At 41.5% G+C, this 17,698-nt stretch overlaps 2 protein-coding genes across 2 annotated transcripts in view; both read left to right on the plus strand.

Annotated features, from left to right (window-relative positions):
- Nucleotides 1-888: 888 nt before the first annotated feature.
- LOC135239721 (PR domain zinc finger protein 8-like) lies at nucleotides 889-5,786 on the plus strand. The gene is made up of 4 exons (XM_064308597.1): nucleotides 889-1,103; nucleotides 2,635-2,859; nucleotides 3,380-3,611; nucleotides 4,060-5,786. Exons 2-4 carry the CDS (start codon nucleotides 2,638-2,640, stop codon nucleotides 5,226-5,228), a joined length of 1,623 nt encoding a protein of 540 aa, XP_064164667.1. The 5' UTR covers nucleotides 889-1,103; nucleotides 2,635-2,637; the 3' UTR covers nucleotides 5,229-5,786.
- Nucleotides 5,787-12,072: 6,286 nt separating this feature from the next.
- Nucleotides 12,073-17,698, plus strand: part of LOC135239430 (ras-GEF domain-containing family member 1B-A-like) — a 78,878-nt gene continuing 73,252 nt past the window's right edge. Inside the window, exon 1 of the mRNA XM_064308075.1 lies at nucleotides 12,073-12,387. Coding sequence (XP_064164145.1) covers nucleotides 12,319-12,387 — 69 coding nt within the window. The 5' untranslated portion in view covers nucleotides 12,073-12,318. The remainder of the gene's footprint in view (nucleotides 12,388-17,698) is intronic.

Here is a 17,698-nt window from a genome sequence, read left to right on the forward strand (position 1 = left end):
TGACACATGAACGATAAACCCAAACCCAACCATGCAGTCAACCGTGTGTTTTAACACTAAGCCTTGATTTAACTTTTGTTTATAGTGATATAGTCCATTTGGTATGTATCTGACACAAATGCAATCTACTAACCTTGAATTAAACACACATAAGACACAGAGAAAATACAGAGACCAGGAAATACTAAATTTAATAGGTAGGTACTTACAACAGACAAGCCTGACCCATACAGATGGGATTAATGAGTCCTCTTAAATGAGTTAGGTCAAACTTTGCTTGAGGCTAACTGTCTGCTGTTGTGCAGGACATTCCACCTCACATGAACTTGGTATTGTATTTAGGGAGAAACAAAACTGAAACGATGCACTAGATGCAGTCGGTACATAGCAGGCACGAGGCGGGTATAGGCTATTTCCAGTGCAGATAAATTATAATACTGTTATAATAGTGGAAGCACTGGCTATTTCATTTCTTGAGGAACGACCTTGACAAAGTGTGCAACGGTCAAATTTAAACCAGAAAATGAAGCATTGTAATATACCGTAATATATCTTGCACAATAGGCCTACATGTGCAGAATTACAATCCCAAATTTCTTAAATACGTCTTGTATTTATCCATCGTTCGCCTATTCGTATTAACATATTGTTCTTTTGTCGCTTTATCATTAACGTGCTTAAATTCCATATTACACATTACCTTTAGCAACTTTGTCATTACCACGATTAGACGCAAATCTTGAAAATGACGCGCGTTGTATAGTTGCAATACGGAATTCAATGCTAACTTTCGATTGGTAGAGTATATTAACGGGTCCTCAGTCCGTAAAGGGTTAAGTGGAGGAGACCGAACGCGACACGCCTCATTGGGCAGATTATGCGCTGCAAACAAAAAGTGCTCGCGTTTATGTGCCAGTCCGCCAGAGCATCGGATTTATCAGGACGACTCTGCTCACTAAACAAGGAGGACGATGAACGCTGTCACTTTCAAATAACTGGGTGATGTATTGACAAAGCGGAAACAGTATAAACTGTCTGGTTTTACAGCTACGCTGCAAGCAGCATCACTTGATTATTGTGGATTATAGAGCTTTTAACAGACGGTAAGTGATTTTGTCTGTATGCAATTACGAAAATTTTGAGGGGGCACTTTCGTAGCAGGGTAATGAGATGGGGATATTGTACCTTCGCAAGACTGTATCTGGAGATGACACGGAATGCACACTTACTTCGTTGTGACAAGTGAATGCATCATGTGTAACAGTTCTAACGCAAAGAATGTATTCCATGTTTACAAGTGTATACGCAATTTCGCCGATTGAATGAATGCGCATTTAGACTTCTATTACTTCAATTGGAGATGAAATTCCTATTGACATTGATTTATCTGCGGTGCTTGCCGAAGTGACCTTTTAAACCATCAAAAAACCCCACTGGGAGGAGAGGGTGGGGGTCATGTTTCCCTTTTAGAACAGCTAACTTTAAAATGCAAAAATCTCTTACATTTACATTTACTTAAAAAATGTTATTCATTTGTTTGTTTGTTTTAAATGTCCTGAAATAAAATATAACTATTGTTAAGGACTGCTATGTGCTCATGTTCTGGAGAGAGAGAGACTTTAGCATTACAAAATCAATTTAAACACCCAGTTGATATATTAGGAATGAACATTGTTTATTGTATGAATATGCGCTTGTAATATGAATAAATGACTAAATCCCATTTTGCTTAGCATTAGTTCTGGACAATTTTAAGCCACTGTATAAAACCATTCTCAGCACATGGTTTATGTTTATGATGTAACATTTATGATTAATTGTAATGTAGTGATAATACAGCAGCGGTAAAGCTGTATTTGGACATTTTGACTCAGACACTTGCCTATTTACTACACTAAACATAGGTGAGGCTGCCTACTACGTGTGCTATTCAATGAAATGTGAACATTTAACTTAATTAACTAGGAAAAGGATTTTATAAAAGATGAAAGAGTGTTTTACAAATTTTGCACTCATGACCATAAACAAGTTTTGCGAATAACATAACTTCTGAAAGAATTAAATGGCCAATGAAACACATCCACTCGTGCCACTTTGTGACAGATTTTATATATATAACAGGATAAGTGGAATTTATTTGCATTGCAAAGAAGTGTGCAGAGAAAATAAAAAAAATGTACTTCCCACACTGCCTTAATTAGTCTCCAAGGGAAAATGTAGGATTGTGAAAAGTCTTTTTGCCATTTTGTGTATCTGAGCTTTAAGGTTACCTAACTATGTTAAATAAATTTAGTATCCCCTTTAAAATTTCAATGGTGCTTATATTTTACTCATAAATTTTATTCCATCTAAATTTGTTATTGCATTCATACTTTAGTCACACCTGCTTCTTCAGAGATATATTATTATTATTATTGTTATTATTATTAACAACAACGACAAGAATAATTCTCTTCCCATATATTGGCATTCACTTTATGTCTGCAAAACAACTGAATATCATTTCTGACCATGTCCAAATAACACAGGCATTTCTCAGAGTGGACCTGATTGTTAGGCTTGTACTCACTTTGGGAACCTGAGATGTATTTTCTGGACCTTGTATTCACCACCTTCTAATGTTTTCTCCAACAGAAGATGATGGAAGATTCGCTGTCTTTAAAAGCAAGTTGGGGTGCAGACGCCAAGGCGATGCAGCAGTGTCTGACGGATATTTTCACCAGCGTCTACACTACTTGTGACATCCCGGAAAATGCCATTTTTGGCCCTTGCGTTCTGAGCCACACATCCCTGTATGACAGCATTGCTTTCATTGCTCTTAAATCTACAGACAAGCGAACAGCACCTTACATCTTCAGAGTAAGCTTTTTAAAACAAGTATATTTTGTCAACTTAGTGTGATATATCAGTATATGAGAAGGCTTTTTGCATTTACCTTCTCTGAACTATACTAGAACATATTCCAGTATAATACCTACTTGTACTGTAGATATAGCTTACATTTAGTAAGCCTATAATAGAATTGTTCTATGTAATAACAGAACTGGTTTTGAAAATGTTAACACATTACTGGTTAACTGGTTTTGGAAATGTTAACATATTGCTTATTTAGATATGTATTGTTATCAACTATTATGCAAAACCCCCCATGAACTAAAATAAATGAATTGAAAAAATATGTAAAAAAAGAAAAATAAACAAAGCAAATATGCACTTTTCATAAAAGCGCAATTTTTCCGTTTTCATTTTCACACATTATTTCCTGTGACGTGTCATGAGCCGAGACTCAATGGCTCAATGCTATTGGATGTCTAAGGTAGCTCTCGGGAGCTGGTGCAGCGCTGCAGAGGCTCTGATTGGGCTGGTTCTGGCCACGCAGGTGGACACCTCGGCTGGGTGCGGCTCCTCGGAGGGCCTGACGTGGCTGCGGCTGGTCCAGTCGGCCCGGGACGGGGAGGAGCAGAACCTGGAGGCCTACGTTAAGAACGGGCAGCTGTTCTACAGGTCCCTGCGCCGGATCGAGAAGGACGAGGAGCTGCTGGTCTGGTACGGGAAAGACCTCACGGCCTTACTGCTCCTCAGCTTCACCGGGGCAAGCGGGAAGAGCAAAGGTATGCTGTGCTGGACAAACTGTAGCTAATTCACCTCGAGTCATCTGTTTAACGTCGCTTCTGGTTTATGAGTGGGGCAGATGTGCAGTAAAATAAAATTAATTAAATGAATAAGAGATAAGAATAACTTATCATTACTTCATTCAGTGAGAAAACGCAAGGACATTTCATTGAATTGTTAAATTATTGCATTTTATTTTGGCAAAAGGTGGTTTTTGTTTCCCTATAACTGAATATAAAAGCCAAACTGAGATTTTGAGGTTACCAGATGGGTTTAAGGAAAATAACTGATCATCACATAGCAGCAAGTTTACTTTATTTGTATTGCCACTGTTTTCCATTAATTACAGATAAGATTCTAATATGCTTGTATACAAAACAATACATGTTTTTCAATAGACGTTTAAATGCACTTAATTTGAGAGCAACCTCTTGGTCGCTTCCTCAGGTGCACCTCCTTATCTGTGCCAGGATTGCAACCAGCGCTTCCAGTTTGAATTCCCATTTCTGGCTCATCTGAGATTCTGCTGCACCAAGGGACTGTATCGCATGAATGGCGCAGATGGGGATTCTGCAGACCGCCTCCACCACGGGGACCTCGTTCCCCTGCGGCCCAGTCCTGAGCCCCTCAGACCGGACAGGCGGTCGAACTCACGGGACGCGAAACCTGCCACCGACTTTCACAACTTAGCCAGGGACCTGGAAAACAGCAGGACACGGCCGCCCAGCGGCAAGGAGGCGGAGATCAGAAGCGGGAGCAAGAGGAAGTACTCTGAGGAGGAGGAGGAGGAGGAGAAGAAGAGGAGCAGGAGCTCCTCTAAATCCCCCGTGTCCAAGGAGAGTTTCGAGTGCGCGTCCCAACAGTGCGGAGAGGCCTTTGATTTGGGGGAGAGCAGACGGCCCTTTTCGCCCTCCCGCCCCGAGCCGGTGGAACTGAAGAAGAGCGCGTTCACAGAGGTGAGGAAGGCCCCAGAGAGCCTGCGGCAGAGCCTCAGAAGCGGGGAGAGCGGGGACGGCGGCAGGCCGGCTCTGATGGAGGCGCGGCCCCGCCCCCACGCCGAGGGCCCCGCCCCCGGAAGCGCGTTCCGCTCGGTGCCCCGGGACCCGGACAGGAAGAGCGCGTTCAGCCAGCCCGCTCACCCCAACGCTCGGTTGCCCCCTCTGCTGATGCCCGCGAAGCTCCTCCCCTCGGCGACCTGCCACCCCGCCGCGGGCGACGCGGGCAGGCTCTGCCAGGCCAGCCACCTGATCTCCAGGCTGCAGGGCCAGGACGTGCTGCGCGACGGGGGCCCCGGGCGCGGCCCCTTCCTGTTCGCCGCGCCGTACTGGCCAAAGGCCTCCGGGGCGACGCGGGTGCAGGCGCCCTCCGCCCTCACGCTCCTGCCCCCGTCCTTCACCTCCCTCTGCCTGCCCGCGCAGAACTGGTGCGCCAAGTGCAACGCCTCCTTCCGCATGACCTCCGACCTGGTGTACCACATGCGATCCCACCACAAGAGGGAGCTGTCCGTGGAGCCGCTGGTCAAACGGAGGAGGGAGGAGAAGCTCAAGTGCCCCGTCTGCAACGAGGCCTTCAGAGAGCGGCACCACCTCTCGCGTCACATGACCTCGCACAACTGACCGTGATGTCACGGGTTGGGTCGGGTCGGGGTGGAGAACACTTGTGTGTCTCGTTCCATTGTTATGATGAAACTGGCCATACACTATGAATGCACATGCTTTCACTTTCCAAAAAAAAAAACAAAACTTTTTTTTGTTTGTTTTCCAAAAGATTTCACGTATATTATATGCAAATGGTTTTTGACAAAATACATCTATTTCTTGTATGAAGCACTTGTTATCTGGGAAAAAAACGGAAAATGTTGAAAATTTAAATATGTACAGTAAATATATTAAATAGAAAACGAATAATGTTGATGTTTTTCATTTTAAATATGAAAATGTTAAAGTATGGAAATGCAACAATTTTGTCTCTGATTAAACAGAAAGTGCATGCCATGAAATTGATTTTTTAAATGCAGCATATAATGTCAAGTATAAATACCTGTTTTTGTTGTAAACAATATTGAAAATTTTGTGTCAGTAAGAAAATGTTTCAGTTCCTTTTATTGAAATTTATGATACATTATAATGTAATAAATGTGTTGAATGCCTAACAATAAAATAGTTTTATTTTGATCCAAGCATATCATTTATTTTATCCGTGTTACTGCTTTATTTTAGTTTAGATTTAAAACCTGATTGAATATTGAAGGGATCTTTTACACTATGTACCCTTTCAGAAAGCTGAATTGGTTTAAATACATCAATCATTAGTTTAAACATGCATCTTCTATTTGTAATCAGGTGTTTATATTTATCTAAACAAAAGCCCACAACTTTTTTGTTTGCCATAGTTACTGAAGTTCACACAACTATATTACAAATCTGGAAGTCTTAAAATATATGAATATTCTTAGGTACATCTTAAATGGAATTTTAAATATGTTTATGAATATAGCATGTGTAGAATATTATAGCTTGCTTTTGTATTATTAAAAAGTCTTGCACAACAACATCTTATAAACAACGTAATTGGATAACGCATAGAACATATATAGATAACGCATAGACAAAATGTCATTAAATCACTGTCTTAAATATACCAGCTAAAAACCAAATCTCCCCTATTTCCTCCAGAGCAGCCTCTTATGCGTCACTTTTGATCATTGTGAGCTTCTTCCTGGCACATTTCCCACTGAAATTCCTTAATGTGAAAAAGCCACCAGCGGTGCCTCAGCCAAGCAGAAAATGATGGTGTAATTTTAATTAACTGGCTTTTTACCTTTTAATTAAATCACTGCTAATATTTGATGAAGGCACCATTCATTAAAAGGATAATCTTTTAAACCAAGGACATTCTTGACTAAATGACCGTGAATGTACCAAATGCTTATAGCATTAAAACAACGTCACCAGCATTACCAGGAAATGTATTTTTGCTGCATTACACCCACTTCCTTCTCTGAACTCCCCCGGAAGGACTTTATTAGATGCATCAGAATGTTGCGTCATTCATTAATTCATTAATTCCACCCTAGCTCCCCAGTGGTGGAACTCCCCTGTCCTTCTCCGAACCTCCCCCTCACTACCCATCTTCCGCTGTGGCCTGAAGAGTCATCTCTTCAGACTATACTTAGACTAACTACCGCCACGCTGTATATTTCACTCTAAATCCACCCCCCCCCCCCCCTTTTTATGACACTTGTTACATGTTGCCCCATCCCAGCACTTTTTGGTAATTTGTATTTGTCCTAATACTGTAGCTTATTCTTCTGCCTAGTTGGCTTTGCAGAGGTTAGGTCAAAATAGTGTTCACTGTGTCAACTAAACTGTGTTCTTGTCTAGAAATTGCTGTACAAAATAAGTATTGTATCTTATTGAACCTGTGTTTAGTAGTTGTCTATGACCATGATATTGCCCTTTTTGTACATCGCTTTGGATAAAAGCGTCTGCCAAATAAATGTAATGTAATGTAATTATGTGAAATCTAGGAAATATGATTAATTGGTGTCAAACTTGCATTCGCAAGCATTTTGGAATATCTTAGCAATAATATAAGTTCACTGTAAATGGCAAATTATACATTCTATGCATTAATTTAAGAAAGAAAACTCATCTTTAAAAAATTTACATTTCTAAAGCTGTTAACCAAATATTGTAAAATTCATACAGCGTGTAGACCACCCCTGTGAAAGAACGCCGTGAAAAATAGCTGAACAGTGACACTAAGGGGCTGAAATGTGTGGTTCATTCACTTTAACATTCTTGAGCTCACTATTGTTCACATGAAGGCTGCTCATTGGATATTCTGCCACCGCTGCAACAGTATGTGAGCGCACCTTATTGTACAACTTGCATGCACACCGACACAAAGGGGTTTTTTTTTTTTAAATGGATTTATATTAAACGTAAGAAACTGAAGATCCATTTAATGGTCAGCATGCATCTGTCCTCTGCACTTGATGACGCAGGTAGAATGTCTGCTTCCTGATTTTTAGGCTGTGCATTTTAATTTGGTGCACTTTTATCCGGTTGATTTGAGGAAAAAGCTGTTGTAAACAACTAATTCTGCCGATCTGCTTACATTTTTGGAGAGTAAGGGTAAATAATGACCTAACTGCTAAATCTACAAAATTCTTACAACCATCCCTCTTTAGTCCCTGGAGTTTTGGTGTCACATAATAATATTAGACCTGAACAGTGCTCCACAATGCTTTGTTGCTTGCAGTGATATGTATTACATATCAGATCTTTCATATATCATATATACAGTATATCTTCCTTTTTGTTACAGGCATTCATGTTTACAGCCCACTTGTCACACTCAGCCTTTCCCACAAATATATTAAATACAATACTTCATTTGTGAATGTGCTAGTACTTCCCAATATATTAAGTGGACAGGAGACAATAATTTTCTGCACAGATTAGATTATTAGATTATAAATGTTATGAGAGTCACACAACATTTGAATTATAGAGCAGTCTGTACTCTTTACTCCAGCACATTGGATTTGAAATTAAACAATGAATATGAAGTTCAGACTGTGGTCTTTAATTTAAGGGTATTTAAATATCCAGTGATCCATATAGGAATTACAGCTCTTTTTATGCGTGGCCCCCACTTTTTAGTGGCAAAACAAAATCTTGAATAAAGCTGCCATATTTAGTACTTGGTTGCAAATCCTATGCATTCAATGGCAGCCTGAAGTCAGAGACACACAGATATGACCAGACACCGGGTATCTTCCCCGCTGATGGTCTGGCAGGGATGTTCTGCAACCATTTTCTTTTCTGTGTATGTTTCAGGGGTTTTTTGCCTCCAGTCTAGTCTTCAGCAACTGAAATGTATATTCAGTTGGATTTAGGTCAGGTGACTGAATGAGCCAGTCAAAGTGATTCCACTACTTAGCCCTGGAAAAACTCCTTGGTTGTTCTAGCAGTGTTTTGGGGGTCATGATCTTGCTGCAAGGTGAAGTTCCATCCAATGAGTTTTGAGGCCTTTGATTGAATGCTTCTGTACACTTGAGAATTCATCCTGCTGCCACTGTCAGCAATAAAGAGAAGTAAGCCCGTTCCAGTGGCAGCCATACGTGCCCAAGCCATCAAACTACTTCCACCATGTTTCACAGATGAGGGGGTATGATTTGGATTGTGAATAGCCCTGTTTTTTCTCTACAAAGATCACCCAATATGGATGTATAAATACCCTCAAATTAAAGCTGAGTCTGCACTTTAACCAGATATTTATTGTTTTATTTCAAATCCAATCTGATATTGGTTTGGGGTAATATAAATATACACTGACATACTACGTAAACAGGGTCAATATGATTGTTCTGAATACAATACAGAAAACAAAAGACTTTAATTTTACATTACACACTTCCATACATAACCACTAGGTGGAACCATTCTTCAAAAGAAGTGATGTAGGTTGCTAAAGAACACTTCAGAAAATGGATTTCATTCTTTCTGTAGCATAGTCCAGTTGCTGCCTCCCATGCTCCCAGAAAAATAAGCAATATCTCCTGGTTATACTGCTAATCACCACTTCATGATAGAGTACAGAATAATGTTCTCATGGCTTAAAAAATTTAAAAAAAAATGGACTGAGCAGCTCTTAAAATGATCCCACTTGCTTAATAGGGGTGTAAATCAGGTTTAATTAATTGCATTGATAAAAGGAATGTGACATAAATGTTCCAAATATGTCACATTCTACACTGGAATATTGTTCACCAGGTTTATAGTCCAAGTTTTTGTCCAGTTGGGTGTGTGTGTCAGAGTGTGCACTTGCAACCCAGGACCCACTATACAGGGACGTGTGCATCACAAACAGGACCCCCAAGGTCTGAAGCTATGAAGATCGAATGCTCTCGGCAGTCTGAACCTCCAGAAGCATATGGAGACTCCACGGGATAGAGTTCAAGAATCTGTCATGTGCCACACAGCAAAGGCAGGGCATTTCCAAACGAACGACCCTCTCGCTTCATTAAAACGCAATCACGTGAGCTGGAAAGCATCACCTTTTTGTTTTTTTATTGCTGATGTTGGATTGATGTTGGTCAGGTGTGTGACCCACAGCAATTAGCATCATTGCATCTGCACACGAGTAATTAGAGAAGGGCAGCTGGTGGGTCTACTGGCAGACTGACATCGAAGAGCACGGTGCAGACTCCACACTGGGAGCCAGAAACAACCAGACGCACACACATCCCCCAGAGCAAAGGGCACCTCAGCAGGACGCACAGTTGATCTACGTCCATGGAGCTGGGTGATGAATATGTAGATCTGTGCAACAGTGTTAACACTTCATGTGGGGCATTACAATCTCACAGACTACAAGCATTCTAATCCTGAGATTATTGCTTTTAGCGATATTAATCTTTTTTTTTTTAATTTCTTTTTTGTCTCTTAGAGTGGAAAAGGTGATTATGAATTTTTTCCCCACCATGAAATCAGGAGCTCATTTTATCAACAGATGATTGGTGTGCAGCTTTAAAAATCCGTCATAGTCTTCCAAGCACACTGACTGACTCCTCATCTCCATAGTCTCCAACACACTAGCAACAGAGGCTGTTTGGGGAGATCTGTGGTGTGCTGTGCTGAACTGTGCTGTGCTGTGTTCTAGAACTCTTTTTCTAAGCATAAATAAATAAGAAGTTTAGGTTGTTTCCTTGATTTCCCTGCATTGTAAAGTGTCTTTGAGGCTGTAAAAAGTGCTATATAAAATAAATGCATTATTATTATTATATTATTTTGGACAGTTTTGTGTAGTGGAAAGCAGAGACAGTAATCTCTGAAGCTTGGCTTCAGCAGTGAGGTCGATTATAACTTCATTGTGCAGATGGCATTTCCAGTAAGCTCCATCACTCCATGTGGAATAAGAGGGTCACAACAGAGCAGTTTTCATAGCAAGGTAACAGAACGCAGCTGAAACACACCTCTGCTGATGAAATTATTTTAGTGAAATGAGGACTTTATTTTCCTCATCAGAGGCCTTTTACCTCAGAAATCCAGCGAGAGCCAGCAGTCTGAGGATTGTCTGAGGATTTGTAGGGTGGAGATGTTTGACTTCATGCAGCATAATTGTTTTCAGACCAGCTGTGGGGAGTATCCAGTGTGCTGTGGTTTTGTGTGGTGTGTGTATGGGAATCTGTGCTTATATATATTTGTGTGTGTGTGTGTGCATGTTTGAGAAGGTGACAGGGAATTATAAATTGCCATCACAGTTGATTTGTAAATGTAATACAAGTCGTTGGATTGTCTCCTGACCCATCATCCGTTGCTGGCTGGCTCAGCTTTGGGTACTATGAAGTGAGCAAAGATAGGACAGAGTGTAGAGTGGCTCACTGCCAAGAGACTGGAATAGTAAGTCCTCCATCCCTGCCTTCAGTGGGAAAAATATGAAGAGATCCTGCTTTCCAAACATACTGCACAAGAATGAGAAAATGGACACATAAGAGATTCTGGCTATACTTTAAGTCAAGACATATTAATCATGTGCATTAAACTAAGTATTTTATACTTTTTTTTTTTTAACCCAGAGCGTGTATGTGATAAAAAGAGCATGTCTACTCAGGTTTATTGAGAGTGAGTTACAAAGAGAATAGTCTCCGTCGAGCACTGAGTAATGCTGTCACTGCATTATGACTGTGTGGCTACATGACACACTCTGTGCCTCTGCAGTTTGCCCCTGGTCCCATGTTCAGTCTGTCTGGTGTCAGGTACTGATTTTCATCTTTTCTTTTTATTTTTTATTTTTCTTTTTCACTATGGAATGCCCAGCTGTGCTTGTAGATCTGTGTCACTGGTATAATATCCGCCACCAATCGGAATTACTGTGCAGAAAATGTAGTCTTTAAGAAGAGCCTTGACCCTTAGCTTCTTAATGCACTTTTTTATTATACAGCAAATTCCATGTTTTACGATGAAATCGTCAATGACAGGCCAACTTCATTTGAACATAGGCATATCTGGGTTTCAAATTAAACCAGTAAATCTGAGAAATACAAATGATAAAATAGGTCTGTTAAAAAAAAAAAAAAAAAAAACTAACAACCATTTTTAACCATGAATTCAATTTTACTTGGGCCCCAAGCATAAGTTAATTCAGGAAATGACAGAAATGTGCAGTGACTGATTGGCATAAAGGAAATCTGAACATTCACCGAAGCTCCTGTACATCCTGATCAATTCATTACACCAAAGCTCCCGTCAGCAGCTGCAGCCTTGAGATTGGATAGTTATTATTCAAAGCCACGGTCGCAGATTAATTCTGGCCACTGCATCCGCTTTGAGGACGGCTGGCCATGAGACGGGTTCGCCCTGCGTTGGCTGTCTGAGCTCCCCCTTGATGGGTCCCCGCCCCTCCTCTCTGATAATACAGTAGTCGCATTCAGCGGGAAAGGCAGGAGGCAGATATGAAAGCTCTCGGGTGGATCTGGTGATTTTCACTGAATCACTGGCCCTTTGGCGACTGCTGGACGCACCTCTGCCATTATTTCTGAGGTTTACACGGAGAGGTCTTCTCACTGGACTTCACTTCGAGACTTGGAAAGGGATTTTATACTGAGGAGAGGAGTCTCTCGTCAGGCTCCTCTTAAGGAATACAGATTGTTGCTGTTCATTGTCTGCCCGGGGGAAACTCTGCTCACTTTTTTATATGGCAAAGTTTCTTGCCGAACTGCTGGGATGCACTCTGCCGGAGAAGGGCACCGCTTCTCTGTTCGAGGTAGGTCAGAGGGAAATTAACCTGTCGTTGACCGGTTAATCTCTTTGTGCGGCACCGACAAGCACCTGTTTGAACGAAAAGTCTGCTTTCCAGATATCAGCGTACTCGCGATGGCAGCCCAGAGCACATGGTGCATTGCTCACCATTCTGTCCAGCACAGCAGCTAAAACGGTGTGCCTGGTACCTGCAGCTCTGCTTTGTGCCTGGAGGTCATCTGTCAGTTGTGTCCTGAGGCTTTTCATCTGTAAGACAGCTCTCTTTTGTCATCCAGAATCATTTCATTTTCATATAGTTCATTTGGTAGGGACAACGCAAGTTAACATAGTACCACTTCATCTCGTTACAAACAAGTTGATGCAACTGATGTACCGCATACAGAGATTATAGCTATTGCTAGTTTCAAACTCCTGTCCCTAGTTAGGCTTTTAATAAGAGAATAAAGAAATACAAAATCATACAATTATAGAACATTATTTAAAGAAGAGAAGAAAAAAATCAAATCATGAAGTAATTAAACAAGCTCTGATTTTGCTTCAGCCAGCCGAACATTTTTATTAAAAACCTTAATATCTTGAGTCGCAGAATGCATGTAGGTTGCATGTTGATTGAAAATATTCATTTGTCATTTGAGTGTCAATCAAATATATTGGCATACGGACTGACACAAACATTCTATATGTTATGTTATGTTGTGTTAATGTCCTTGCTGTGGATACTTGCCATGTAGCCAAGACTTTTTTTCTCATTACTTGGGCAGAGCCTAGCCTGGACATTCAGTGAGAGAGAGGAAGTAGCAGTCTTGCCTGAAGTTATGTGCTGTTCCTTCAGGGAAAATTTGGGTTAGTGTGTCACACCTTCCCTGAAAAAATGCCCTCTCAGCATGGCTGTGGAGCTGCAGGTTCACCTGGCAGGTACACAGGCGAGGGGAGTACTATGTTGGATACTCAGGACTCAAACTCTCAAAGCACTGGCTCATGGATGTGAGAGATTATGAAAGACCTGTTGTTACATAATCTGGAACTGGGCAATGGTATTTTCCAGTTTTTCCATCTCATTGGGATCAAGATCCCCTCAGATATGAATATTTAGCTTATTGAAAATTGTACGCTTATGTACATTTCAGGTATTATCTCACTATCGAACAGATAAAATTATGTTTTGAACACAAGACCTGCATAATTAATTTTACAGCCTGCATGGTTGCTCACCAACAGACAAAGAAAGGAAATAGCACTCATTTTCTTTGTGGTTTTAAAACTTCGGTGTATTCACTGTGTATTCTTTTAAAGCATACATGCAATTTACGGAAGTGCCTTCATCAATGCATAAGAGCAGAGGTAAGAATGAAGCAGAGGTAAAAGAAATTCACATGGTTTATGCCTCGCCTGCAACGGAATTATTCACTTAATTGTCTAAGCTGTGCTTTTAATGATGATTACTGGCCTATGTGTTGTGATTGCAAAGTCATTTAAAAGTGTAATTGTGAAGGATAAGCATCTCTTTACAAGCTCACTGAGGGCAGCAAACAACTGTGGATACAAATGCTGCATTTAAATAAATAAAAATACAGGAATGCAGGTGTGTGTGGATTTCTAATTAGATCATTAATTATTCATTATAAGTTTCAACAGTATTCAAACCTTTGCTGAAACTGAGGTTCCAGGATGCAAAGGGATAGCTTCCTATTCAGACATGGTATCACAACTAGTATGAAACAGTGTAAACCCTCACCTCACCGGAGGTGGAGGCAGTCTCAGTTTTGAATGCCACCAGGGGCATCCTCCAGTCAACCATGTTGAGCCTCGTTAGCTGACCTGCGTGTTCCCCGTCTGTGTGAGAGGACTGCAGATCCACGGATAGCTGGAAATCAATATTCTCTTTAGTGAGTCAATGGCTGAGTCTACCTACAGGGGATAAGACACTGCAGTGCAGGATACTTTCTCAGAAATCTGCCATTGGTGGACAAAGTCTGATGCCCGATGCCAGGGAGGGAAGAAAGAAGAAAAAAAAAAAAACGGTTCCTCAGCAAACCCCAGAAAAATGAAACCAGAAGAGAAAATACAACAAGGACACTCATGATTTTCTCGTGATGAGCCTCTCTGCTATTGTCACGATGGCTCCATCACCTGCTTTATTCACTGCTCCTGCCCACTGACCGCTGCTAATGCCTCCTGCACCGCTGAGTCTGCACGCTCAGCTCAGAGCCGCCTGTGGGGACTGCAGTCTGGGAGCAGTGAACTGCGTGTCCTTGCTAACAGTCTGAGAAGCCTGGGGTGCCTAAGTGCGGGAACATTCGATCCATTTGAGCCGTTTGATGTCTGGGGTTTGAAGAGCGGGGCTACGCAGCCGGAATCTGCACCGCCGAAGGGGTGTCTTTGGCGAGTGATCAGTGTGACCAGGTCCTGTCTAATGTAGCGAGGTCAGTTCTGCTGGGCAGCGTCACTTCAATCGCGGTGCGTCGAGGAAAACTATTTCACTCCTGGCTGGTTGAATGCACCGCCCCCATGGGTGTGGTGTACAGTGCTCAGCGCTCATTGGTAGCTTGCCAAGCAGGCTGGGCCCTGCTCCTCATTATTTTCCCCCAACGTCCCTCATTTGGTAAAGTGTGTGAGGCTGCATTGTAGTCATACTGCTCGAATGCCTTCCTGAGTCAATTCGGTACTGACAGTGAGGTGATTTCTCACTCCGCCCAGGCCAGTAGCAAAAAAAGTACCCTCATCCACTCCCCCCCTCCGCCCCCCCTCCTAAAACCATGCTGGGTTTTTCTTCTGTCTCATGGAAGGTCCCATTCCTTTTTTCTTCTAATTGGGCTCTGTTTACTCATTTCTGCTCAAGTGGCTTTGGCTTTATCAAGGAAGTAATGAAATGATATCTTTGCACAGCACTATTATTTCTGATGTCCTAGTTGAGATTACAGACCAGGAGGGGGTGGGGGGAGGGGGGTGAGAGAGCAATTGTGGATATATTAAATATGTTTATAATATTATGTGTATTGATACAACTCCTTTAACAATCTGAATCTCGGTGGGGTGGGGGGGGGATTCTAACCACAGCTGCGACAGCTTGTCAGTGTAACTCACTGCTATCACAGATCTGGAGGAGGAAGGGGCAGTGGTGCTCACAGGTTGAGATTCTCTGTGAGCTCACAAAAAAGCTTTGCTCCTTTGCTTGGACTCTGTTGAAAGTCTTTCCTCCCGTCGCTCTCCCAGGAGTAGAGGCACAGAGCTAGTGCAGATTGCTTCCTGAGGAGGTTAATCCCCTGCTTGTCATCCCTGACACCTCTGCCACTCTGCTAGATAGATACTGGCCCCTACTCCAATACAGGCCAGGACTGCCTTCAAACAGAGTCCGACTCCTTACCGTTTAGCGTGTGACTGAAGGGCAAAGGCCAGGTCTTACCCACAGAAAAGAAAAAAACCGTGTTAAAGGAAAGCTGTTGTACAATTTATCAGTGTTTCAATGCGTCCATTTTAAGAACTGAACCTCCACCAAAATGTAATTTGACTTATTCTGGATCTCACTATACAGTGAGAAAAACCCTGTAGTCATACATGAAAATGTTCTAATATTTAAAATAATAGATCTTAGAAAACTTGTACCAAAAGAAGAAATCTTACTATTTTAATATGGAGTTCTGTAGTTTCTATCCTCTATCATGTTGTTGACTATTGTCATTCAAATTAAGTCCCCAGAGAAAAGGAAAGGCTGAACCAAAAATCTATACTCCCTATGCAGCAGGGGTGTCAAACTGGAATGCTGGTGGGCCACAGCAGCTGTGGTTTCCTTCCAATCAGCAGCCAGTTAAGGCCTTGCAAACAAGGTATGTGGATCCCTTAGCCAATCGATGACTTAAATCACTGGTGCTGAAACACACCCAAAACCAGCAGACAATGCAGCCTTCCAGTATTGTATTCCGACACCCATGGTATGCAGAATGGCATTGTTATATATGTTGGCACTTGCGTCTCTGTGTCTTCGTCCTAAATCCTGACACCAGAATCTGGGACAACGTGGTGCCAGTGGTAGGTTCACCAACAATTCCCTCACTGGTTGCATTGAAGAGGTCTGTCAAGGGAACATGATACCTCTTCAGGGGTGGGTGGGAGCTTAGTGTGTTTACTAGAAGAATGGACTGGGAGATGCTTTTCGTTTAGCAAATACCAGGCTTCAGAAATTCAATCTCAGTCCTGGATATTTTGACCACAGGAAAGTTTTCCAAACCATACTTCTCAATAAAAATTAAAAAAAGTCTCTCAATGTGGTTGCAACAGTCTCCAAAAATAATAATGTGCAATTGTACTTTGCATTTCCCGCACAGTTTTTTGTTAATTTTGAATGGAGTGGTTAAAATAAAATAATTTTAAAAAATAAATAAAAAACAGAAACTATCACATGGCTCTGCTGCATACTGTAGCCCGTTTAGTCACTGGCACCACATTGAAGACCATGCCCCTCTGAATGAGAGCACAAGTTTATTCCAATTTTAAGGTCAATGTAAAGCATAAAGCACAATATAGCCTTCGAAGATAAGCCACTGAAACTGTAGATTATACTCTTGATACAGTTAGTGTTTTGTTAAAACTTATGATTTTTTTTTTGTCACAACCAAAGAACCTATAGCTGTTGGAAACTGGGTTAATTTGGCTGAGCTTTGAGACCTCGTATCCCGTAGTAAGAAAAACCCAAGGCTTAGCTTGTCCGCTTTGGTTTTCATTTAATTAGAAACTCTCCAGAGGCTGGTGGAGTGCGCTGCATGTAATTCCTTTGTCTGTAGTGAGGTGAAACAAGGACAGTGCAAATAATGCTGACGCGGGAGTGAAAGGCTGAGGAGCAGCATCCTCAAAACAGAGTGGTATGGAAATGAAAGAGGGTTGCAAAACATGGAAAAGACAAGTGGCACTGAAGAGAAAAAACAATGGTAACTGTAGTGTGCAAACTTACAAAATTACCAAGTCCAAGAGCGAGGGTCTTAGATTTCTGTTAATTGGGATTTCAGCAGAATGTATTGTTTAAGTACGTGTTAATTCAATCAGTGGCTTTTATTGATTACCTCTGTTCACAGATAGACATGCTCTGGCTTAGAACATACAGGAAACATCTGAGGCCAAAGAATTTACATGCAAATTGGTCCAGAAGCCATGCCCATGGAAAGGCATCTTGTTCAAATCAGCATTAACTGCCTAAACTGCATTCTCTATCCAGCAATCCTGCACTGAATTTAACATGCCTGAAAATGTTTGGAAAATACTGTAATATGGTGATTGAAGAAGCTCATCGCTTTTCATACAAAAATACAAATGAAATCTATTAA

This window comes from Anguilla rostrata, chromosome 14 (genome assembly GCF_018555375.3).
Source record: "Anguilla rostrata isolate EN2019 chromosome 14, ASM1855537v3, whole genome shotgun sequence".
In the NCBI taxonomy this organism is placed as follows: domain Eukaryota; kingdom Metazoa; phylum Chordata; class Actinopteri; order Anguilliformes; family Anguillidae; genus Anguilla; species Anguilla rostrata.